Source organism: Nipponia nippon, unplaced genomic scaffold (genome assembly GCF_047370975.1).
Source record: "Nipponia nippon isolate SJK-2023a ecotype South Korea unplaced genomic scaffold, ASM4737097v1 scaffold_6, whole genome shotgun sequence".
NCBI lineage: Eukaryota > Metazoa > Chordata > Aves > Pelecaniformes > Threskiornithidae > Nipponia > Nipponia nippon.
The window spans coordinates 63,895,858-63,922,147 of NW_028262380.1; the positions used below are offsets into that span (position 1 = coordinate 63,895,858).

The 26,290-nt window shown below is 46.0% G+C and overlaps 1 protein-coding gene across 13 annotated transcripts in view; it reads right to left on the minus strand.

The window, feature by feature from the left end:
• Window positions 1–4,180: 4,180 nt before the first annotated feature.
• The window catches only part of SEC31A (SEC31 homolog A, COPII component), a 44,898-nt gene continuing 22,788 nt past the window's right edge, over window positions 4,181–26,290 (minus strand). For 2 of the 13 annotated variants that reach the window (XM_087736330.1, XM_087736327.1), the window contains 13 exons: window positions 25,917–26,043; window positions 24,748–24,893; window positions 22,753–22,926; window positions 22,021–22,194; window positions 19,294–19,386; window positions 18,432–18,561; window positions 17,063–17,419; window positions 13,532–13,570; window positions 11,701–11,759; window positions 9,236–9,514; window positions 8,726–8,845; window positions 5,733–5,804; window positions 4,181–4,782 (listed from right to left, as the gene is read on the minus strand). In XM_087736330.1, the coding sequence (XP_087592456.1) occupies window positions 4,603–4,782; window positions 5,733–5,804; window positions 8,726–8,845; window positions 9,236–9,514; window positions 11,701–11,759; window positions 13,532–13,570; window positions 17,063–17,419; window positions 18,432–18,561; window positions 19,294–19,386; window positions 22,021–22,194; window positions 22,753–22,926; window positions 24,748–24,893; window positions 25,917–26,043 (1,950 nt within the window). In that variant the 3' untranslated portion in view covers window positions 4,181–4,602. Of the gene's footprint in view, window positions 4,783–4,990; window positions 5,068–5,240; window positions 5,474–5,732; window positions 5,805–8,725; window positions 8,846–9,235; window positions 9,515–11,700; window positions 11,760–13,531; window positions 13,571–17,062; window positions 17,420–18,431; window positions 18,562–19,293; window positions 19,387–22,020; window positions 22,195–22,752; window positions 22,927–24,747; window positions 24,894–25,916; window positions 26,044–26,290 lie in introns of all 13 variants that reach the window. The other 11 variants (XR_015699654.1, XR_015699653.1, XR_015699652.1 and 8 more) reach the window with 11 other exon arrangements.

Genomic DNA, 26,290 nt, shown 5'->3' on the forward strand with positions numbered 1-26,290 from the left:
GGTGGGGTTTGTGCTGCTGAAGCAAAGGAGCAGCATCGTGGTGAGGGTGAGAATGAAGCTGAGGGGAGCCTGCAAGACTCTGGGGAGTGGTGCCACTGCTCTGCATGCTGTCTCTGCCATGCTTCCCAAAACACGTCCCCCTCCCCTCCATAGTTTTGGGGGAAACAGCTGTGCAGCAAGACCCCACTCCCTTCTCTCTCAATAGCCCAGTCAGTCTAGCATATGCTCCCTTCTGGGCAGAGAAAAAAAATGGTTACTAAACAGTAAACCCACATTCCCAATCTGTATGTTAGGCAACTACGTTATCCAAAAGGCACAACACAGAGCAAATCTGATGTAAACATTTCACAAGCTAGAAATGCTGCAGTGATTAAAAGACAATCTCCAACATTCATGTCTAATGCTGACCTTGGACTTCTGCCAGCAAAACCAAGGTAATCCATTAGAGCTTTACAGGCAGAAAAGGGTTTTCACTCAAGCACTTCACTTAGACGTTCTGCCCATAGTCAGCCTGCTCTGCAATATTGCCCCTGTTACATCCCCACCTGTTTGCCTCCGCAGCAGGAGAGAACTGCATTAACACTGCCCTTTCCCAGAAACTCTCCTACTGGTGCTTTTGCCTGGATGGCGATAGCTGAAGTAGCAAGATACCTCCTCGTGTCAGCTGCCCTTGGACAACACCCATGCGGTCGCAGATCACATCTTTGAATTTCCTGTCATCCCTTTTTCTTATAATTCTGCAGCCTTGGGGGGGGGCGCAAAGAGGAGTAGCTTGGTTGGTGTTAATGCCGTGGTATAAATCTCTTCTCTCTCAGTGAGCTCAAAATTAGGCTACTTGGGGCCAAATTCTTTTACCAGTGTAAATTGGCAGGGCTTCATTGCCTTCTGTAAACGAAGATGGCCATTTGCATTTATAACATCAGATGGGTGGCTAATTGCTTGGCATTCCTTGAAGATATGAACAGACGGCAGCATAACTGATTAACTATTATTATTCATCTCAGCTGCTCTCAGGAGAGAAGTAGCAGATTTTCGCATCCACTCCTGTTACGTACTTGGGCAGGGCAGTTTTCTGGTCCTGAGCTCCTGAGGACGGCCAAGGCAGAGGACAGCTTTCCTTTCAGCAAGGAGAGCGAGATTAGTCAGTTGCTGACGTGCAGCGTCCAGGCCGGTGGTGCAACATCACAGCACCCAAAGATACCATCACCTCAAAAACCCCCAGTGTTTCTCTCTGATCCAGTGGTCTCATTTTTGATCACTTCAATTTCCAGACCAAGCTTATTCATGGCCACATTTGTTCTCATGCTAACACTGCTCTTTAGTTCCAATCAACGCGATTCCCTTGTGCTCTTCACTAGGTGAAAAAGCAAAGTTTATTTAGTCCCCATTAAACAAACTCTTCAGTCCCCGACATCTGCATGCCTCACTGAGTCCCTTCTTACTTGGCATCCTCTTTTACATGGATGGAAGTCTCACGAAGTCTTGTGCAATGCCATTAAACATTCCTTGGCTTTTACAAAACCACATCATACTGAGGAGCTGTTCCCAGCTAATCCTCAGGTCCTGCTGCTCCTCTTATTCCCAATTTATGAGCTTCCAATTTACAGCAGTGCTTTCGCCCACAACTCTCCACACTGCAGCCCACTTCTGCCACTGCTGTCAGTCTCCCCAGTTGTTACTGCCAGCAACAGCCAGCTTCACAAACTGCAGACCATCTGCATGTCCTTCACAAGTGCCGCTTGCCACCACTCCTGCTTCTTGTCCAGGAGTACTCCCCAAAACACTCACTGAGAGCACATGCAAGACCAGCTTCTGAACTCCCCTTCTAGCCTTCCCACAGCACCTCCCATCCACCAGTTTGGTCCAAGTACTGAGATTCTCTTTTGCTTTCCTTTCCTTGCTGAACAGTGGATCACAGAAACACCAGGCCAGCCCAGCACACCTGCTTTTCACCCTGAGTTTTTTTTTTATTCCTGTTTACCTTTGAATGTGTTCTTTCTTTTAAAATTTGTTCTTTCCCACCTTGAATCAAGACACAAGGGTCTGTGTTTCTCTGGCCAGACCGTGCCCAGTTTGCTCTGAGGGAGGCATCAATACTGAAGTTCAGTGCAGCAGTCCTTTCCACGTGTGCAGAGATCCTAGGGTGTTAAGCTGTCCGAATTCCGCTTTTGCTGCACCTGGCAACATTTCTGCTTCTGTGCAGCCCCTTTTCTCCTGCCTTCCCCATTATTGGGGCCCCAGCATTTCATTCCAAGTTTGCAGAAAGCAGTCCTGGGGGAGGAAAGGTGGAGCACACCGAGCTGTTTCCATTCTCATCTGTGTCGGGAGGTGCTGCAAAGTATTTACTTGTTGTGGTTTAACCCCAGCCGGCAACTAAGCCCCACACAGCCGCTTGCTCACTCCCCCCTGGTGGGATGGGGGAGAGAATCGGAAGAGTAACAGTGAGAAAACTCATGGGTTGAGATAAAGACAGTTTAATACATAAAGCAAAAGCCACGCACGCAAGCAAAGCAAAACGAGGACTTCATTCACTACTTCCCATCAGCAGGCAGGTGTTCAGCCATCCCCAGGAAAGCAGGGCTCCATCAGGTGTAACGGTTACTTGGGAAGACAAAACACCATCACTCTGAGCATCCCACCCTTCCTCCTCCTTCCCCCAGTTTATATACTGGGCATTACATCACACAGTATGGCATAGCCCTTGGGCCAGTCTGGGCCAGCTGTCCTGGCTGTGCCCCCTCCCAGCTTCTTGTGCACCGGGCAGAGCATGGGAAGCTGAAAATTCCTTGACCAGTGCAAGCACTACTTAGCAACAACCAAAACATCAGTGTATTATCAACATTATTCTCATCCTAAATCCTAAACGCAGCACTCTACCAGCTACTAAGAAAATTAACTCTATCCCAGCTGAAACCAGGACAACTAGATAATGTGGTCCCAGCAATCAGAAGTGGGGCTGGTGACCTAAATGGTTTTCCCACCGAGGTAGACTGCCATTTCCTTATTACCAGTTTCTGGCAGCATTAACATCATGTTTTTGATGTGATTCAGCCAATAACAGAGCCTGTTGGGCAAGCAGTTTTTATGAAGGGCATGGATGAATAAAGGATACCTGCAAACCTTCCCAAGGACAGGAGCAGAATACAATCTACTTAAAACACTGCTTGGAAACCTATAACCTAGATCAAGGGGAAGAAAACTACTCCAGTTTTTTAAACTCCCGAAGCAAAGCAAATCCAAATTGATGCTTTATATTCACCAATTATAAAAGCTTATGTGGTCAGAAAATGCTGGAAAGGAAATAAAATGAAGCTCAATTTTGTCAGAGGAATGGAACTGTTTTGCCTGACAAATCTGTAACTCATAATCAGTTTAAGTCACAGAAGTCAGCAACGATTTGCATTGTTACTTATAATATTTCTTGCAGTAATTCTACATTCCACAAGCACTGATATTTTAGGTAGTTTTCAGGCAAAACTGCCTTTTTTTTTTTTTTAAACCTGGACATTTCTTCCAACTGCTGTTCTTCCTAGACATACTTGCTATTCATGGCACACCGTTTCAAATTTTTAAAACTTAAAGCCAACTCCAGCTGTACCACAGGAAAGGATAGTGTGCTGTGAAACTTGCCCCACCCAACTTGCTAATGGCCAGCAGAAGCGTGCTTGCAGTTTCACAGTGCAGCATGCCCTCGCAGAGGTGAGCAGTGCAGCACAGGCAGCAATCCCCAGGTTCAGGGGACTGCAAGAAGCAATTTGCACCTTGTTTACACACTAAATATCCATGTCTCTGTGTGGGTGGCTTAAACCACTGCATTATTTCTGCTCTTAGCTTTTAAAAATACATACAGATGCATTCAGAATCCTTGCTAAACCTTTCCTTGAAATGTAAACCTCTCCGTATAAATGTTAAACGGAGTTTTTAGTGATGAGCATGGAGAAAAAGATATCTTCACGCCTAGGACACAACAGAAAGCCAGCCCACTGTACTCCAAGTTCAAAAATCTCTAAGTTGCACTTCATAAGGACACATTTTAATAAATTAACGTTTATTGAAAATATCACGTTAGCCTTTATTTTGCTCATTTGCCCCAGTGCAAAATTAAGCTATTTAAACATGTAAATTGTAATAACAGAACTCCAAGCAGTTTCATAAAATGAAAGACCAAATACACTTATAATACGATCAGACTCTTTAATCTGGTGGATAAGGAACAGTGGGGTGCAAGGGAAGAATCTGTTTTAGGGTCTGATATACAACCTATCTTGTTGTTTTAATACATATATCTGTTATTAAAAGCCACTGTTTAGCAGTATACCATGCATCTAAAAATTGACAATATGGGGCATCATCCATTAAATATACTATTTGTAGACAAGAATCATTAGGGATGGGAAAAGGATTAAAATAAAAAGAAAAGCACCAGGGCTCCACAGCCCTCCTAGAATGAAGTATTTTGCAGGGAGAGTGTAACGCCATTTGTCAGCACTCTACCATGACATGCCGTAAGGACTAGCATTTGGTCCATTTCCTGCATGTTTGCTGTAGAAATGCACTTCTTTGGAAAAGCAACCGTCAAGGCCTTGCAAATGCAGGGTTACTTCAGACACCCAGCTTATTGGCCTGGGTGAGGACAACTTTCAGAACAGGCATGAAAGCAGAGGTCTCGCTGAAGTTGCTGGTGCTGACTATGTGCGTGTGGATGTTCAGTCCTTCCTGGTAGTTGCGGGTTTCGATGCTCTTGACAATGTTGTGCAAACCACTAACGATGGTTGGAGAGAGCTGCAAGGAAGCCAGTCAAGGCAGGTCAGCAGAAAGAAAAAAACCAGCGCATACACTAGTGCTAGAAAAACAGAAATCCTGAGTGTAACATTTGGCCCTCAGGAAGGTGCAGCGATTAATTCCTTTCTTTAGAGAGCCATCTTCAGAGCTACGCCACACTGGGAACCGTCACTGGGAAGTCTAACAGCAGACTTCAACCAGAATGTACCTTCTCTGCAGTACTGCAAAGCTCTGCAAGCCTTCACTGCCAGCCCCTGGATGCAATTTCCTGAGGTGGGAGACCTGCTGTGACAGATTGTGGCACATGAAAAACCTACTGAGCTTTTATGCCTTTGGGGTAAAGTTAATTGCTCAGCAAAGACAACAGGATTAGACCACTCTAATCCTAAAGTACTAAGAGATCTAAGCCCAGTCCTTTATTCTGCCAGAGAGCTCCTAGAAGGCTTTGGAAAAATTACCAGATCTTCAAAAGTACTTGCACATCTGCCTTCCAGTGAAGTCAGCGAGCCTCCAACATCCAAATCTTCTGTTTTTTTTTTTGACCCCAGGCTGTGTGTCTCTCACTTCCCAATGGGAGCGGAGGAACTTGCTGTGTTGGCTCATTCTGCCAGCAGCTGGGGACACAGGCCCTCTGGATGCATTCACCCACTGTCTACCGCAAGGAGCTCTGCTCTTTGGCTCAGCGCAGTCCCTGCACAGCACCATAAAACTCATGAGATGACCCCAAAGCACTGTAAAGTCTGCACAGGTACTTGGGGCCAAGCACACTACCTAGCCATTTCTGGGAAATGCATGAAAACATGCAATAAATGGATCTGAAGCACGCTTCCAAAAAAAGAACAAGCACCGGCTACGTATTGCAGAGGAGTCCGCACTACTGATGAAGTTCTTGGCCATACCTGCAATATTTCATGGGGGCAGGGGGGAGGGAAATGTAAAACAGAACTTACTGTCTGGTCCCTAAGTTTGTCATATAGAAACTCCAGGCGTTTATTTGCATCATCTAGTTTTCTCTTGGTTTGCTGCAAGAGAAATAAATACGTTAAAACACAGTGATTTTAAGAACACCATACTGATCTGATACCATTGCAAAGAGGTCCATGCAGCACCTGAAATTCCTTTCTCAACAACATTTTCCTAGCACATCATTTGAATTCTTTACTCTGTACTTCTCTCCCCAGATTTTGCTAGGAAATACCACATGATATGACTGTAGTTCTCCACATGTAACTGCTCTAGTTAGCTCCAGAGAATAGTAAACTGTAGAGGTGCATCCCAAAAGCCACTGGTCATTTGCAAAACCCAAAGTACAGCTGACATGGAAGGTGACAGAATTCTGAGTTGCAGCATAAATTTTTTTTTTCTATGCTTCACTGGAAAAGCATAACGATAGCTGGATAAAGTTATTACTGGAATCAAGTATCCAGCAACTTCAATGAGAGCTTAAGGGCACACGCAGTCACTGAAGTCTAAGTACGTACAACTCAGTCATCATTTATGGCAAATCCTAATTATATTTTTCATTATGTCATTAGTAAAACCAGGAGTTTCTAAGTTTTTACTGTCAACAGAAAAACTAATAGCCTAATCCAAACTGTCCTTACAGATCCTTCGTGCTTCCATGATTTTATATAGAGTAAACCACCCATTGATTTGTGTGGAATTATTTTGCCACCAAAGGCTCTTAAAATAACCCCAGTATATTCCACCTGGAGTGCCACAGCAGCTGCTGGAGAAATGCATTTTTATCCACTTTTTATTTTTAAACAAACAGCTACAGAAATTGAAGATTTTAATCCAGAATAATAAAAGAGTAATAAAGCATCAAGGTTACAATTACAGAAGCACAAAAAAGGGGGTCAACAGCAGTAGAACTGGTATCAGTGCACAAGAGTAATGGAACTTCCTCCTAAATCAGTATGCACATCAATCCATCTTCACTTAGGATAGTGCCATTTCTCCTGGCAACTGGAAGAGTTTCCTTGGATTAAATAATTGCCCAGAGAGCAAATAACAAAGCCTATGGGAATGCTCTAGCTCAGGGGTAAAGACAGACTGGTGGCTGCCTGCTGTGCTAGAGATTAGGGAAAGCTGTTCAGATGGCAAAGGGCATAAAGGAGAACACAGCACGTGGATCTCAGGCCATGTGTGGAAAACTCCTTAGCAGCAGTTACGTTGTCAAGGAACTGAGACAATTAAGGAAAAAGGACCCCAGAAGGAGCAGACAAGAAACTGGCTAATTCTTTTGGACTGGCTAACTCCCTCAGATACATGATTTCAGAACATTTATTTCAAAACCAATGAAAAGGCATACATGCTATTTTCATTTTACAGGTGGCCGACTAGGGCAAAAAGGAATAAATTGTGTTTAGTAAACAGCAAGACATCTCTCCAGCCAAAGGAAATTAGGTGGAAGAAGTGCAAACTGGTTGTTCTCACTCTTGGCTTCCTGTTCCCATTTTCTCCTTTAGCATGTAATAACCGAGTAGTGTCTGCGTTTGTTCTGACAGTAACTGATGTATACAGTCAGGGCAGCGTCTCTCAGTGCTGCATGCTGGAAATGCTTGCTCTGCCTAACAAAATCAGAGAGACTTAACAAGCAGCAAGCAAAATGTGTTTGCAGAGCAGAAAAGCAATCCCTGGGTGCAGATGTGAACTGAATGCTTCTGCCTTTGTTTGTCTGAGAGAAGGGGCACTCAGAGGAAGAAAAGGTCAAAGGGTCCATGCAGTATACGACTTCTATCCCTGCACTCTACAGCCTAACCTTTAAAGAAAGGATTTTGAGCAATCGAATGCTACTGAACCTTATGAGGGCTGTCCAAAGAAAGGTCTATGGCCTTGAAACGCTGCTGCAAAGGAGTGTGTGGGTGAGTCCACCCTGAAACTGCTGGGCTGAGACCCACAGGGGAAAGAAGGAGTACGTACATGCAAATATCAAGTCTAAACTACAGAGCCAGCTGAAATTGTACAGTGGACATAAGACAGAACTGACACTGAACGCCCAATCTATTCCCACAGCCACTGCCACAAAGCCCTCAGACAGCTCAGCTCCCAGGCACCGTAAGAGGAGTGTGAGTCTGTGCTGCTGACCAAGCACATGTAGTGCACAAAGCCCTCTGCACACCACCAGCCAGTCTTTCATCATCCACCTTTCAGCATGCAGCAGGCATGAGCTGAATAGTCAGCATCTGGGCTTTGGGGTAGCATGTTATTTACTGACCACTGGAAATAAATGAGAAGCTTGGAGATGGATAGCTCATTTACAAAGTACTGACTGCCATAGGAAATGTTTTTCCTATCCATCTCCGGTGGCTGTGTTAAAGCTCACAACCTTCCACTTCTCTCCTACCCGTTGTTTCCTTTTGAAATGAGTTTGTTATCAGAAATCACAAATCACAGATCAAAATCTGTGGCACATACTCACGTATGTGAGCCTCGGCTCAGACCTGGCATAATACCAGCTGCTTCCTGCTCTGAATTATAAGCAGCAGTTAAGCAAATGTACAGGGCATGCCTCCACAGTGATCACCTGACAGAAGGAAGGACAGCCCTTTCTGAAGGTTTTAGAATTTATTTATTTATTTTTAACCATCAACATCAAAACCCCAGCTGTAACCAAGTCCAACCCTCCTCCTTTAGGAGACAGCAGCAGAGGGTCTGCAATGGGGTAATTCCCTGCCCGTAAGCAGCACCACTGTGCTCTGCCTGTGGTGAGGGCTGTAAGGACCACACTCAAAGTGCTCAGGCAGCTGGGCTGTGCTCTGGCCCCAGACTGCCACATCCTACATGCATATGTTTTTTCTATGCATTGCTTGTGGCTGCTCGAAGCAGCCTTTAGAAGGAAAAAGCTATCTCTGGAGAGGCTGTGATGGCTAGCTGTGCTGTAGGTACCAGTGCGTTCACCCAAACACAGGGGTACTCTGGGAACACCGCAGAGACCTACCGGATCGGAGGCAGACAGCAGGCACCTCTGGATAAGAGCTTCAAATGTAGTCTTCAGAATAAGGTGCTCCTCAGGGATGGGCTTCTTGGTAATCTTCTCTGTTGGCAGTGCCTGCACGTGCTGAGAAACAGAGAGCAGGTGAGGCTTTTCCAGGTCACTGTGACCACATGTTGTTTTCAACTAAACCAAGTGGCATTAGCCAGCTTGGCCCAACTCCTGTTTCTTCCCTGTGGATGTGTGGAGGTGACATTACCAGCATCTGCTGTCGCTCCCTCTGGAGAGCTGTGAAGTTGCAGAAGGAAGCAGCTTGTTGTCCATACTGACTAGAGTATTAACTGCAAAGAGGTAGTGTCTAGGTGAAGACTACAGTAGCAAAATGCCAGCATGGTACAAAGCTAAAAACTCTGGAGTACATTTTGGACGTACAAAAAATGCCTGGCCAACAGGATCCCAGCCTGCAAGGCTCTGCTGATGCACAAACCAAAACCATGCAATGCTGGGCTACGTTACCTGGATGGCATTGCCAATTGGGGCCCCAGGGGCCCCCTCCGTGCTGGGTTTGGAGACAGCAGGTGGCATGATGCACGGCCCGAGGGGCTGGGAAGCAGGTGGGTAGCCACCCTGCAGCACTGGCTGCCCTGCAGGGAGGTACGGAGGCTGGAAGCTGGGTGCACCTGTGGGTGGTGCCGGTGCTGGAGCCGGAGGCTGCTGCATCTGAGACTGTGGATCCGCCAGTGGGTTCATGATGGGGGAGGTGATGGGAACTGGGGGCAGGAAGTTATCGGGGACCTGGGGAAAAAACAAACAGTGCATTTATGCTGTCGTGGCTGCCGCAGGCAGAGCACAACACCCAGCTCCTACAGACTTCCCAACCCACAGCAACTGAGAGCTCTGCCAAGCAGAGTGCTGAGCCCCCAGGATATAGAAATAACAGGGGCAGGCAATACAGGATTTCACTCTGGCTAAACAAACCCATTCCTCTGGCTGCAGCTGTACAGTAAGAAGTGCCCTGGGGCAGTAATATCCTCCAGCGTTTCCAGTCCTGTGCGCTCTGCCTGTCCTCCTGCCTGCAGAGGGCAGGAGCAGTCTGCCCAGCATGCCCCTTGCCACAAGAGCTGTGTACAGCCACCTCAAATCAGAGCCACTCTTCCTCTGCTAAGGGTACAAAACAGAGGTTTGGCAGACCAGCACTAACAGAAGAGTTGCACTAATGAAAACTAACCCACACCTACATCTATTATTACTATTGGGTCATTATATTTAGATTTTTGTGCCTCGCTTTCAAGGGTACATTTTTGTCCATGCAGTACATAGGTCACAGCTAGCAACACGCACCAATGAAGCTTTTGAAAGCCTTTCAAGCTTCTGGCAAACAGGTTTGCGCTAAGACAGATTATGAGCGCATTTCAGATTCATCCCTGAGCAGATGCTCAGGGGATGCCAGTCTTTACACAGGGGCATTTCGGAAACATTTGGTAGAGAGAAGAAACAACAAAATGAGCTACTGGTCTCTGCTACGCATCATACAGGAATCCAAACAAAAGAGCGAGCTCCCCCAGGAATGCACACATTTCTTTGGGCGTGCATGAAAAAAAGGAAAGATTACAGAACTCTGAATGCTACCCTGAATGAATGATGCTGGAATTAAGCTAGCAGTTTGGGACAGCAAGAAAAATATTCCTAATCCAGCACCAACGAAGTCAGTTATAAAAAGCAATGAATCACAGCAATAAACTTTTGAGTGGTGGATAAGTTCTTAGTTAGGAGGAAAACAGTTGCAAATTATGCTGCAGCTTGAAATGCCAGACGGTTCTTCTATTTTATGATAGCCCATGTGGTGACTCATTTTATAATATCCTAAACCACTCCCTCATACAGTGGACACAAGGGAAACATTTCTGACAGAGGTTTGTTAAATACCCAACAGGGAATGCAACAAACACAACTCCTCATTTAGAAGGAAGCCAACCCTCAAACCCTGGCTATGGCAGATATTCTGGCTGACACACACATACATGGCAGTAGCAAAAACCCTGTTTGCAGAAGGCTGTTTCTTGAGCTCTTGGGTCCAGCAGTTATTCTCACTGACAACTTTCCTCCTTCTACTTAAGAGCGTGAAGCCCTGAAGGCAGCATGCTGGCTGCTGTGTGACAAGCGTCCCAGCACTGGGGCAGTCAGGAACACACAAAGCATCCCCTATCCATCCTCCAAAAGCTTAAGAAATCTTAACTGGAGAGACCAAAACCCAAAGGGTAAGGGAGACTTCTGCTTCACCTTCATCCAGACCTTAACTTGCAAGCTCCGACTTTGTTTTTTTTCCCTCCCCACACTTTACACTCTCCAGACTGACTCTTGGTTCCCAAATGCACCAAGCTCAGAGAGCAGTGGATGACACTGCTGTGGAGCTAGGCAAGACTACAGCAGCACCAGGGGACAAAAAGGCTCACTCTGCTCTGTGCCAAGTGTCCCCAGTTATTCTGTTCTGCTGCAATGTAAATCCGTTTTACAAAACTGCATTGTCTCCATCACAAAAATTGTCTTACTCTCAGCAGATCTCTCAGGGTCAGACCCTTAATCAGGATAAATTGCTTTCAGCTCCAGCAAAGTCAGTAATCTCTAACAATTTACATGGCCTCATCATTTCACATAAGTATCATCTCCTGCAAAACTCATCTGCTTTACTGCAGATGAAAATAGTCTGAGATATTTTCTTCCCTCAAACCAGGATCAATGTTGTTATTAACAACCACAACTTTAGCAAAAAGCCACTGTCTCTTTAGAGGCTTAAATATTTTGAGAGACATAATGCATATTGGAGAGGCATAAAGGCCATTTCTGCTCATGAGGTGCAGCTTCTGTATGCTGCTAACCCTTCTTTTTCCTTCTCCTGCCAACAAGTTTCCAGGAGCAGCTTAAGTTACTGCTTTTCAAGTGGTCAGCACTCAATTGTGTCAAGACAGGATTTCCTAGAGTACCTTCTTCTTCTTGGCAGCTCTGTTCAGAGCAGGAGGGTCGTTCCAGCCGTTCTGAGGCCCTGGGACAGAAAGAAAACAGAGACTGTAAGTACCTCAGAGGAGGGCAGTGATGGCTTCTTGAGCTCAGCTGGGCCAGCTCCCCATCATGGTTCTACTGGCAGGGGCCTGGCAGAGCCTGCCCTCACCTGCCTGCTCCTCTGCCCTTCACTGGGGGCCAGAACAGCTCCTGTGCCAGCCAGAGCCTCCCAATACCCCAGCCATCAGACCCTTTGGGCTCTGCGCCCACTGTGCAGGTTTGGCATCTTGACCAACTGTTCTCAAGTTTGACAGAAGTTGATTCCTTTTTTTTTTTTTTTTATAATTAACTTTTTCTTCTCTTGCAGGAAAAAATAACTTCGAGCAGACATGCCCTTTGAAAAGGCAGGCAGTTGCCTACCATGCCCAAAACACAGCTCTGCTACACAGACTGTATATGTGAAGACAGCTTCAGTTACCAGTGAAAGTTTCTCCTATCTGTATCATATGAGAAGGAATGAGAATGAGTTTTGAACTTTTTTCCCCATGATCACTGTAACATTATTATAAACATGAATCGGCAGCAGAGATGTCAGAAACCATGGCCGAATAAGAACACCATTAAGCTGCATCCATTTCCCAAGAGCTGCTGCTGTGATTGCATACTGTGATGGATTTACACATGACAGTTAAGAGATGTTCCCCAGCAACACAACACAGAAAGAAGAGGCATAAGAAGCAACAGGAGTCTTAAACATTTCAGGCCAGATTCACCCAGCCACCCTGGAGACACAGAAGAGCCATAAAACCAGGTTTCCCCTACCAGCTACAGCATGGTTATGGGTGCTTTGTGTCCCAAAAGCAGAGCAGAGCTGCTGGAGCAAGGTGGCAAAATCTAGCTTTTTGCACCAAGGGCAATTTATTTGAAACTGGAAGAAGCACAGAGGATGTCTGAGCAGATTCACTCCAAGTCTGGGGTGTTGTTCTGTACCACACCTCCTGCTCTTCCAAGAAAGCATGCTCCACGCAGCTGCAAGATTTGTACACCAAAGCTCACGTTAGTGCATTAGAAATAGTTCCCCATCTCATCACAGAGCGCATGTAATCAGGACCACAGCATTGTATCTCAGCATTACTGTGGCCTCGCCAAGTAATCAGGATTTATTGCACAAAGCCACAAAAAGCCAACAAAACCAAATCCCTGCTCAATGGACTTTTTCACCACAGTGTTTTTCACTTAGCAGATGATGAATTCACCTTAGACAGCAGAGCTTAACATCACTGCAGAATTTGCTCAATTTATCTGAAATTTCATTTGCTCCTGAGCTTTTATTAAACAAGTTCCACATCCAGAGCATGGTAAAGGGGTAAATGAAAAACAATTTAAAACCCCTTTTCACATCTGCTTTCTCTTTAACGAAAAGCAGTGCCATCTCCCAACAGACGTGTGCCCCAGGGGCTCCTCTGTTCCTCCCTATCAGAAAACCAGAGTAATTCTGATATAGAAGTTTAATTTCTGCAGTGCTGATAGTGGCAACATGCTAAGAATATCTCCCAGACTGTTATGGCTGTTAATTTCCTGGAATAATTTGCTTTAAAAAAGGAAAAACAGATTTTTTTTTTTCTGTGGTTAAAAACTCCAGATATGTTGTTATTGGTTTTAATTAAGGAATTAAAAATTGATTTGATTAAAGTCTAATTGGCAAACAGCATTGCACTTAATGTTCTCTAAAGAACATATGCATTGTTGATGTCTGTTCAATTAATTTCATGTAGCGGCTGTAATTATTTTCAGGTTAGGTGGTACCTAGTTTACCTGCAAAGGGAGAGGCCTGGTCTTGAGTTGGTAGGCTTTCTGCAGATAAAATGCAAAGAACTAAGAAAAGATTTTCTTTGAAAATAATAAAACAATTGGTCTGTAATTTTTGATTAGCGATTTAGTTTCAATAAGCACAAGAAGTCAGGAGAAAAAATGCCTAACCTAATCACAGTGCCAATTTAGAGACGAGTCATTTGTCCAAACCACTCTGTGGAATTGCTTTTGTCTGCCTTCCCTGAAAACAAGCCTGTTGTTCTTTCCATGCAGTAAATCACTGTTTCTACTTGTTTCTAACAAATGTTGCAGAGTCGTGGCCCACTTTCTTATCTCTTCCGGTGTTCTCATTCTCTATTCCTACCAGCCAGTGCAGCCGACAGACCATTACTCTTGGCAAGTATCTTCTCACCACTGCTTTACCACTCCAGAAAGGTTTTCAGGAGAAGGTTAAAGTATTTGACTTCAAGGTAGATGTCAAGTATTTTCCCAAATCAAGGCACACTCTCAACTGCATCCAGCTCAGCAAAAAAAAAAAAAAAGAAGTATGTTGACACAGCAGCTTTACACCCATGTGAACAGACACGCTGCCTGCTCAGACTGAGCAACAAATCCAAATGGCAAAACATAGCCAATAAAGCCTCCACCACTTCAAAGAGGAACATCAGGGATGAGAACTCCTGTCCCTGGGGTTGGTCTGGTGCGCTTATAGTTCTGGTGCAAACCTTCCCTTAGCTCTGAATTGCTCTATGACAATTTCAAACAAGATTCAAGAATCTGAAAATTAAAACTTCCTTGAAAGCAGGTTCAAAGATCTATCACAAAACAAAGTGAGATAGGTTGAAAATGAAATTAAATGTGGGCTTTTCTTGCTTACTGGAGCTCCAAGCACAGCTTAACATACCGATGTTATACGCATTTGAAAAAAACAGAAGATATTTATAGAACTGTTTCTTTAAACACATCTTCAAATCCAAACCAGTTCAAAGGTAAGGTGCTTTTCAAGACTTCAAATTTGAGATTTTTTCCTTCCTCCCTTACCCCTGCCTTTAAATGAATCACATTTGCAAAGTGAAACATGTTGTTCCCAGATTAGATCATCACCACACACAAAAGCGCACCACTTCAAAGCCAAGATGAGCATCACTATACACTCTGCACTGGAACATTCAGAGTTACAGGCGAGATCTACTTCTGGCTGCAGATTTCTGTGGTCCTATGGGATCTCATGCCAAGGCATCCTTCACTAAGCAATGCAGCTACTCCGGAAAATACGTTGGTCGTTAAGCATATTAAGCATGTACACTGTCATTTCTGCATTTACCAATTAATTTTTTTTTCTTCTTGTTTATATGTTTTTTGAAAGTCGTAATCTAAAAATTAGAAGAGGACAGAGTGTGCTCTTCAGATACTTCTTGTCTTCTTTCCATAGCTCTCCAGCTGCAGGCAGCAGTTGCGTGCCAGCAACCCACATGCATGAGCCACCTGGCCTCAGCACCTCACCGTGCCCTGGAGTCCACATCTGCATTTCAGCCCAAGACTGGCATTTGCCAGGAATCAGAGATGATGCCTGAGTTTGTGTTCCTGAAGGTTTGACACTTTGTACTGGCTGCCTTCTCACCACAGCTGCTGGGAAAAACACAAGCAGCACTGATAGTTCTCAGAAAGTTTTATAAAAAGCCTAGTATGGACAAGTTTTAATTTTGAAAGGAAATCTGGCAAGGCAATGCAGATAACTGCTTCAGTTCCTGTTATTAAAATGACATAGGCAGGATGTGTTAGACTGCTGTCTATGTGGATTGCGCAATTTTACAAGTCGACCAATATTGTCATTAATGTCCCTAATTTCTATTGTCCAGAGTAGAGTTTTACCCACTCTGAGTGCGCCACATGGACTATGTCACTCCACTGTTAATGCAAGAAACTTAGCAAGTGACAGATCTGAAGTGCCTGCCAGTGACACGAGTAGTAAAATGGATAAGAAAGAACAATTTTCTTGTTCCTTGCATTTATTTGGAGGTGCAGAAGCTATGCTGTCTGCCTTATAATGTGCTGCTTCACGTCCCAGGCCTAGAACCCTATCCAACACCTCTTCCTCTGTCCAATTTAGTAATTCCTGTGGCTTAGAGATACAAGTTTGACATGCCCCGTAACACGGGGTCAGGAGAGGTCACAATACAGCATCTTCAAGAACACAGAGGACACCAAATCTGGCTGCAGGAGGGAGGGAAAAGGCCTCTTCTCCCCTTGCAGCCCTGGTGGCTGCCCTACACCAGTCCTCTCTATTTTTTGACAGAGCAAAAGACCATTTCTCTCCAAAACACAAGTGTGTGTGTGTGAAGGCAATGCCATGAGAGGTGTGGGCTCCCAGCCTCATGGACGCCAGGAGCACCTACTCATAGGACTGCTGCTGCCAAGACAAAGGCACTGTGCCTCTTCTGCACTGCGTCACCCCTAACAGGCTTTTAAAAGAAGAGAGGGAGTCACAGTGGGGTCCCTTAGGGCCTGTCAGCAGAGTCAGCAGCCCTGGACCATCCCTCAAATCCTGCCTGATATTCCCTCTGCTCCCTGCTTCCCAGATCTGGACCACCTGGATGTGAAGTATGTTTACGGCCAGGTTTAGAAAAGGACCACTCATACTTCCTGCCCAGTTTGACGTATGCAAAGCTGCTGTTTCACAGGCTGCTAAGTGAAGAGACAGGTTTGTTATCACAAGCGAGGTCAATGTCCCACAGCAAACAGGGGTTTGTTGACAGGCAGTCACAAGGAGACACTGAGCCCCACCTCAGTGCATGCTCTCTCACCATGCGTGCTCAAACATGCTCTTATGTGTCTGCTACACACACATGCTTTTGATTAACATCAAGGAAGGAGACATGTAAAAGCATTTCTAAATCACTTCTGATTATCTTTTAAGACATTCACAGCTACAGTAAATCCCATCGCACTAAGTGGTTAGGAAAAAAATAATGGAAGTGAGCTGATGCCACAGGAAATGCTGTTTGAATTAAATACGCTGCCAATCCACGGCTTGAAATGCTGCTCACAAACCAGTCACAAATTACATTTGCAAGATTTTTCTGCAAGGAGCATTGGAATCATCTCTGCAGCAATTAGGAAAACTTGCTCATTTTTGTATTTTGCTCTCCAGCCACATAGCAGGTTTTGACGCTAGCCTCACAAAGTTAAAACTGTGCCACCACCCATCCACAGTATATGACAGCCTTATAACAAGACAATGCTGTAGCACCCTGTCTTGGGCAAGACAAAAGCTCTGTGTTTGTGGCAAGGTCTGACTTGCAAGAGAAAGATGACTGCTCACGCTGCTCAGCAAGTGCTCACTTGAAACAACATAGCCGTATCATTGCCAGATGCACAGGGAAGATGATGTGTTTTAGAAATGCTTTGAACTGACCTCTAAGCACAAGCAAACTTGGTACAGAGCATTCACAAGGAAAAGGTGCACATTTAACTGCATGAATAATAAAGCAAAACCCTCCCCCTCCCTGCCTGGCCCCCCATCCAAGCGCAGACCTGTTCTCTGGGATGCAGGAAGGTCACTGGTTGCAGGCAGAGTACCTGTTGGTCCAGTAGGTAATGCATAAGCCACAGAAGTTGCTGGAGGTCCTGGCCTGCCATGCTGAAAGGATGCGCCAGAAGGAGGAAGAGGGAAGGAAGAGACGGGATTCAGGCTCGTTGGGGAGGGTTGAGGCTGCCCAGGGTATGGTGGGGAGGGCACAGAGTGGGCAGGGGCAGAGGGCAGGTAGAGAGGGGTGGTGTTAGGGGCAGGGTTCAGGTAAGAGGCTGAAGCAGGGACAGCAATAGGCTGCTGAGGCTGATAGAGAGCTGGTCCCCCTGTTCCACAAGAGTACTGCTGTGTGGCCTGATACGCTACAAACAGGGAGAAAAGACATTCAGTCAGTGAGTTCATAACAGAGGAGCAGGTTTCATCTGCCTCTGCTTCCTTCTCCACCTGACTGTCCTCTCTTCCTGCCCCCTCCCCCTCAAACCACTTACCTGCCCAGACAAATCCTGGCTCCCACAACTCTGCCTCCACTTGCAGGACTGCTCAAAACCTCAGCCTGCCACTGCGAGTGGGGAGGCAGAGAATGGACTGCCTTGGCTGTAAGGACTCCCATTCTCTCCTGCCCAGAGCCACCATGCCACTGAGGATGGGGCTGGGGCACATAGATGCTGCTGCTCTGGCTGTTTTCTGGACCACTGCAATCCTCACATTGCCTCTCAGGGAAGGGAAATCCTGCCCCAGGTTTGCACAAAGGGAAAGCCCAGGCCAAGGAAGTGAACAGCAGTCTCTGGAAGTGAATGCAAGCTCACAGCCTTTCACTGTGGGCCTTGCAGCTTAACTTCACTGATGCTTCTCTGCCCATTTTTTCCTCTCTGCTGCCTGTACTTTCAGTCCCCTGCTTTGAATGTGTCAGTGCTCTGCCCTCTTCCTCACTCACCTCTACTACTGCCCTTGTCTCGTCATCCCCTTTCCCATCTTCATGGAGTCCCAATGAGAACTGGATGGCCCAGCCTCACACAGATGAGTTGGGTCCCTCTTTGCCAGGCCCGTGCTGCTTCTCCAGGACTCACAGTGCGGGGTTTCTGACCCCAGCACACCCTTGGGAAGGGCCAGCTGAGGACTGAATCTAAGAGCTGTGGGCAGACACCTTCTCGGCAAAGGAGAGTGTCTGACAGAGGGTGTCTGATATCTGGACCCCACCAAGAAATTACAATCCTCAGATGTCATCTCATGAGCTTTTATTCCCCCCCAAGAAATGTGGGACTGGCTTGGTCTGAACCCTCCCAACCCCAAGGAGGGTACTTGGCTAGTAAATGCAGCCTCATCACCTGGCTGGCCCACCTGGGTGGGAGGGAGAGGGGAGTTACTGCTACTCACTCTGCGGGTATGTTGGCCGGACCCCTGCTTGTGAGTACATGCTGTAATTGGAAGTTGTGGCTTGCTGCGGTGGCATGTTGGGGTTAATGGCACCTGGCATGATAAACCCTGGAGGAGGTGGGTTGTCTCCCTGTAAAAAAAAAAAAAAAATGCAGAAAAAAGGGTAGGGGGAGATAGGATTTAGTCAGCAACGCTAATGCAGTGCTGAAGCAGAACTGTAACAAGATGATCAGTTCACATTTCAAGGTCTGAAACCGCATTCCCTGGAAGAGCCACCAGCACAGGGACAAATGCCTCCAACCACCCCAGTGCTTTAGGGCACCCAGCATAACACTGAAAGCACAGCCTGTATGCGCACTGACTTCAGCAGCAGCAGAGCAGCACATACTTTCCCGCACAAGGACAAGGTCCTTGCCAGCACTGCCTGTTATTCAGGCAGTCCGAGAGCACCCTGTCATCCACAGCTTTCAACTAAACATCCACAGCTTTCAACTAAACATCCACAGCTTTCAACTAAACATCCACAGCTTTCAACTAAACAACTTAAATGTTAATTCTGAAGTTTCTAATTTCCATGGGAAAGAGGGAAAAGAAAAATACCATCACACTTCAGATATTCTACTGTGGGGCAAGGGCTGGGCAGCTCAGGTCACACTGAGCTCCCACTCAAGGCTTTCCAGGGCCACTCATCTGGGCCTTGGTGGAAAAAAACAAAACATGAGACACAAAGGAGCAAAACCAGAGCACACATGGAAGCTGCTCCTTCTGCCTATCCATACCAGACTGTGTCAAGCACACAGACTACACCAGGGGACATACTAGGGTGGAGCAGGGGCTCAGAGAGGAATAATGAAGGTTATACCTGTGTGTCAGAGGGACAGCCTGCAGGAGGATGGCTGGGAAGGGCAGTAGGAGTTTTGTTACTCCAGGTAGTGACAGTAGGGGCAATTCTAACCTGAATCGAACAAAGAAATACCAATCATGGAAAACAAAACAATAAAAAAGTCTAAAGGGTTTCACAAAACAAGATGCAAAGAAGTGAACACAAAGGTTTGCATGCTGGCACTTGTAACACAGCCATAAAATCTCAGAGGAAGAAGAAAAAGTACATTCAAGACAGACGAAATCACTGTGCACTGGAGCCAAAGTGAATTGCAGAGTGAAGATGAAGCTCAGCGGAGACACAGCTACAACAGGCTGTGGAGTGAGTGCAGTGTTACACGTGCCAGTGAGCTAGGTCTGCCTCTTTCACCACATTTTCCTATTGCAGAAGCTCCCCCCAAGCTACTGCATGACACCACGCATCACTAACTACAGCTGCAAGTCCCCAGTTCTACGTTAAACATACTGCCTCACACAAAAGCAGTCTGTTTCAGTCGAGCTTAAGATGAATTAAAAAAGGTTAAAATCTGATATTCAGCTCTTGCACATGCACAAACACACATCTTAATGCTAACTGCTTCCCAGCCAGTCTCCCACAGCTCCTTTCCTCTATCTTCCTTCTTTGCCACTCCAAAGCCCTTCAGTTCCATATGACCACTACTACCTTTCTGACAGGACAGAAACCAAGAACCTCCTATGCCTGAGCAAGGAGAGGACATGCTGCCCAGCAGTGGGATGCACAGCCGGGCTCATAAGCCCAACACCCCACCTGAGTGCAGGCAGAGGGAAAGCTGCGGCCCTGAAGTCCTGGCTGGCTCAGCTGGCTTCAGTCTGTTGGTCTCTAACCCTGCACAGTGCTGGGCTAATGGTGCAGTCAGCCGTACAACAACCACTGTTAATGTCTGCATAACTCATCACTGGAGTCATCTAAAAGACTTTTCCATCCCCTTTCATGCCTGTTTTTTTCAGATGAAAAAGAAGGTTCAAAATACCTATGCTGAACGGAAACCAAGTTTTAAGTACATGTTCCTATTTGGGACAGCAATTAAACAAAGGTTGCCTCAAGCTTGAACAAGCCCTATGTACACACTTTCTTAAAAGGACGTCAAACAAAACAAGTATCCTAAGACTGAAATATGTAATTTCTTTCCATTCTGGTTCATCAGCATACCACAGGGCACCTTTCTGACATGGCACCTGTCCCCTTCAAGCCCTTCCTGCTGAGCATGATCTCTCTGGAAAGCCAGGAACACAGGGGGTAACTCACTTGCAGTGTGCTTGTGGGGTTGTGATACACCCAGCCTTTTATTAATGAGCAGGGCTTGCTTAAATAATAGCATGAGGCATTTCTGAAACAGTAGGAGAAAGAGGGAACTCTGGTTTAAAAAGCATTGCTAAGATCACGCCATCTAGAGGACAGCTGCTATTTTCCACAGCCAAACGGGAAATACGCAGCATTGCTTCTCAAGGCAATTCATTGGTTACAAGGAGGAAGGTCGAAGACACAGGAAAGAATAGTAGAGTTAATTATTGACAATGATGCATTTAAAATCATATGCAATGGCGTTAACAAGGTAATCTTGTACGAACTGGATGAAGGCTTTGTCCCTTCTGAAATCTACCTTGTTAACACCCTGGAGAGAAGGCGAAAGCACACACAATTGTTGACATCAAGAGGGAGAGAACAAAGCCCAACTCCCCCACACTTTTCAGCCCTTCTTCCTTCCTGCTCCCATTTTTCCAGCAGGCAGTGCTCGAAGGGCAGCACTGACAGAGACATGCCTCTGCTTGTGCCAATCACCTCTGTGTAAGAACATCCGCAGCACTAACACAGCTCTCTTCTCAGAAAAGCCCAGCCTAGAGCTGCTGTGTAGAGCAGGCCTCAGATGAGCTGAGGGATTAGGGACTTGGGGATGCTCTTTAAGCATGCACACAGCCAGGGCTGCCCACCACACCACACTCTGGTGATGGCCAATGTGGTCTGTTGCAGTGCTGTCCTCAGGCTAGAGATAAAACCAGGTCATCTGCCTCTCCTGTTTCTCCTCTTCCTTCCTGCACAGCCCCCAGCTCCCTTATTAGTCCCATACTCACCATGTCCTTCTTCTGGCACAGCTCACTCTCAGCCCAGGCCTGCCTCCCCGCTCCTGTCTCACCCCCTTCCTGTGCTGCCTGTGCCCCCTTACGCTTGGCTGAGAAGGTCTTTTCATAGTAGGCTGTACCCACAACTGCTGAAACATGCCAGTTTGCTATTGCCACTGCTCAGCAACTTCTGCAGCCAACATCAGAGCTGGGCGGGGAAATAATCTGCCCCAGAAGAGGCTGGTGAGCAGCATGAGCAAGCCTCAAGGCCTGCAGGAATGGGACAACATCAGGGATTACAAGAGCAAGCACAGAAAAAATCCTGCAGTGCTCTCCCACACAGTCATTCTTGGCACTGAAGCACATTTTCAAACAAAGGGGGAAAACACCTCATCTTCAGAAGCAGACTACTTGACAAGATGTTTAACAGATGTTTCTGGACAAGGAGTAAAGGAGGCATCTGTACTGATTCAAAAGCAGCACCAGTGACTTTCACCACAAGGCTCTCAGTAGAGGTACATCATACAGCCCCAGCTCAGATCAAAAGAAAGGAAAAAAAAATTCCTCTATCCATCACTCTCCAGAACTCAAGCACCATGTCCCTCCCTGACTGCCAAAACCCATTTACCTGTTGGTAATACTGCTGGGCTGGAGCTTGGGGCCCTTGTATCTGTCCAGCCACAGGGCCAGCTCGTCCTTTGGGCATGGGCTGTCTCTCATACGGTGCCTTGATGGCCTCCTGTCCCACTGGAAGCTCCCCTTGGGCTCTGCAAAGCCTCTCCCGTAACAGCATGATGTTTGGCTGCAATCAGAAAAAGACAGCAAAGGAAGGTTAACTGCACTGTCTGTCACCCAGTACATCACACCAAGAGGCTGACTGGCCACACACTGATGAGCTCTCTCTCAGAAGCCTGCTCTGCTTTATTTTATTGGAATAAGTCTTTTCTGCATGAGACGTGGCGCCATTAGAACTGCCCTGTGTTTCTGCCTCCCATCTTGGGCTGCATCATTCCCAAGCCATCCTGTCTATGAGTACTAGCTGATGGAAGATGAGAAATCAAATGAAAACAACCAACCAAGTGTCAAGGTACATGTTTCACTGTGTCTGGCTTGCAGGAGGGACAGCCACTGGCTGCAAGGACAAGGGTGTGAAACGAAAAGGGAGAAGAACAAGGCTGTGTACTTCTGCCAGCTCAGTGAGGCCAACGCAGGGAGAGGGGAAACAGCCTGACCGTCACACCCTGAGGTGCATTTCAAATGTCAGTCCTGCTGGCTAACCGCACACTGCAGAGACCTTTGCTTGAAGTACACCTGTTCACACACAGAGAGAGGGAGTAAAAAAAACCTGAAGGCCCCACACCTGGTTGGTGTTCGCAGGGAGGAAGGTCAAAGCTGCAGCAAGGCTGCCCTGGGCAGCCAGGAGGTTGGCGTACTGGCTCATCTTCTCGGCCAAAAGGGCCCCCACAGCATTAGGGTCCACAGACTGGGTGAGCTGCACGGCTTTGCGCAGGATTACGACTTTCTCTATTAAATCCTGGAAGATCAGAAAAAAAAACCAACCAAACACAAATGAGAATAATGGCATGAATTAGGTGCTGGCTAACAACTGCCATGGAGGGCTGTTCCTCTCAGCAGCCCTGCAGAACCCCTATCACCCGATGGGAAGCCCAAACCAAGTGCAGGTTTCCTGAACAGTTACAGCTGCACCAAAGGCACAACTTTGCTAGCATGTGAGACGATAGAACAGCAACAGGCAATGGCGCAACAACTGGCTTCTAACAGCAAAGCCAGCAGTGTATCAGGTAGAGTTCAAAGCCAAAAGAACTGCTTTTATTAAACAGGATTTCAGGGCCCTATCAGCACTGAGCATGTCCACCAAAAGAGTATGCTTTCATAAAAATATCTAGTGAGACCCAGGAGAGCAAATGGAAAACATCATGCCCATCACCACTATTAGTGCTGGGGTGCTGCACATTTGTTTGCAGCACTTTAGTAAGTCAGTTCTTAACCATCTTAATCAAAAGGATCTAACAATTCCCTTGGGAGAGTTGTCCATGGTTTTCTGGTTGTTACTGCAAAGATGGTTTTCCTGATATTCACCAGGAATACTCCATATCTTGCCTTCCTTGCAAATACCAGAGCTGGTCTTGGTTGGGTTTCCTCCTAGTGCTAAGTTACAGGATCATTTTCTGGTCAGTTTTCTCATGTTTTTCTTACTCTCACTGTATTAGAAGATACTACAAATATTCGTTTGCTAATATGAACATGCAATCCCTCTTTAAAATCGTATAACAGATTTAATGAGAGCGTACCACACACAGGATTTCAACCATACATCACTAATAAGGACTGTTTACTGACTGTTCAATAATACATTTTTGTTTTTCCCAACAAATCAGCACTTCAAAAAAGGCAAGTAAAAAAAAAAAAAAGAAACATCAAGATAACCAACAGCTTCTACAAGTTTCAGCAATTCCACATCATAGTAAACAAGCAGCCTAATTATGACCCCAACATTTTTCAATTTTAGTGTCCAAGAGAGCAAAGCAATGCAATCAAAATGCAAATTCAAACTGAAGGTAAATCTGTAAATGAAGCACTCACAATCAAGAGACTGGAAAGTAATTTTGATAATTCAAACCTGGAGAGTGTTAATAATGTGAAGCAAAACTCCTTCAATTAACTAAACAGAGACTCACAGCATTGGCAGGTAACATTACTTTAAGTACTTTCTAAAACTGGCCTTCAAAGGCCCTGAACAGATGGAAGAATCTATGATTATACTATAAAATAAATTATTCCATAATTGCTTCATCTCATTGTCATCAGTCCTATCCCCCCAAGATATTTGCTATATGCAATATATTTCACTGCTGGAAACTAAACCCTGTATATGCAGCCCCCTAGAGAAAACTCTCATGAGAACCTTCCTACAGTTTTCTCTCCAGATTTAACTTTAATTTATTAGATTTCCTCCCCTGAACATCCAAGCCATCTCTTCCAAAAGCAAAAACGTCCAAGTATTCCCCTACTGCAAAAGATGCAAGCATTCAAAGCCCCTTCTTTACCAAAACACTAAGCCCTACAACTACCTTTTTTACACAAGAAGCATATTAGCACAACTGCCCAAAGAACAGAGCAGACATGAGGGCCATCGTGCTTCACAAAGCATTTTCCAATATTCTATTTATGTGTTATTTCTACCAAAGCCACCCATTCCAGAAGGAAAAGGCTTGCATCCTGAGATACATGCAGCTATCAGACAACATCAAAACTCTACACTAGCTCATTTGATTTAAGCGCCAAATGATTGCAGTGTGTTACTTCCAACATCTTTCTTAACAGAATTACCAACCTGAAGGGACAAGGGGCTGTTTCCATCCTGAGCTTTGGTCCAACAAGCAACAAGTTTTTCCACATTGCCAGCACAAATGTAACAGAGACAAGCCTGTGTCTGCAGAAGGCTGTCCCCCTCGCTCTCCAGCCTGTTACCCAGGAGATCTAGGAAAAATATGAACAAAGATGATGCTTGCTGGTGAATCACTTCGGTGATCCCTCCATCACTGCCGAGGCTGGGGAAGCCTGCAACACTTGTTGTGTCTCTGCTCAGTACAGTGAGAAAGGATGTTGCCTGTGGGCTCCCTTGGTAAGGACATACTCCAGTGTCCAGCACAGATTATCTCATGGGAGCCCAGGGCACTTCAGAGGCAGTTAATGTCATGGCAGCAAGCACTTTGCCTGCAAACCTGAGACACATCAGAGGGGACAGTCCATCTGCTGACATGACAAAGGACAAGAGGCCAGGGTTCGATTCTCCCCTCTGCCACCCACTTTTTGCAGTCCCTCATTTCAGGAGCGTCACCCAAGTGTGCAACTGGCCAAGGAACTGCGAACAACAAAGTCATGATGCTGCTCTGGGCTGACGTGTCCTGAAGTGAGTCATACAGCTCCCTAGACACCGTGGTTGGCGTCTGAGGGGAAAAGTGGTGTCAGGCACACAGCTGTTGGCAATATATCTTCCCTATGGGTTGAACCCAGACAGCTGCCTGCCATGCAGCACATGAGAGCAGGCATGCTCACTGCCTGTGAAAGAGGACTCTTTCCAAGAAGCCAAAATTGCTCTTGGTAAAAGAGCGAAGTGCTTCCCTGAAACACTTCCACTTGTGTCCCATTTACAAACATGCCAAGACACTGGTCCCTTGGCTAAGACACCTGTCACATCAACATCACCACTACCCATCTGGAAACAGCAAGAGACCAGCAGCTGTGCACTACACAGGTGATGCCAGGATGCAGCTGCTCGCAAGGGTCTGGGTTCTGTGCCCAGAAAATCAGGGAACACACTAGGAACACAGCACCCCAGAGGTTCCTCTCCTCCTCTGCAAACAGGACTGAAGAACTTTATTATCCATCAAAGAAGCTAGTGAGGCATTACAATAATTTACTGGAGGGGAAACAATCGTGGCAAAGTATAGTTTTGCTATAAGTGGAATAAGTGACATCCAGTCTGTAAAGTGTCCTTACCGCAAAGGGCTGCAAACTCATCCGGCCTGGCGTAAGTGAGCACAGCAGCCAGAGCCTCTCTCCAATTCTGCAAATCACAAGACTGCACAATCTCTTTCCAGTTCTTCGTTACCACTGCAGTGATGAGCTAGACCAGAAGGAGAGAGACCACAGTTAAGATCTTGGTAGGATTTCCTTTTTTCCTTTGGTTTTTAGGATACAGTATAATTTGTATCTACTCAAGTGTACTCATCCCCACTGTATACAGGGTCACAGCAGATACTGCAGTGCAATTCAACAGCTGCACAAGAGTACATTTTACTTCAAAAGGAGTTCAGTTAAAATCACAAAACAAGCTCAGATAACACAGACAGGCCAATTATTCTTACTACAAA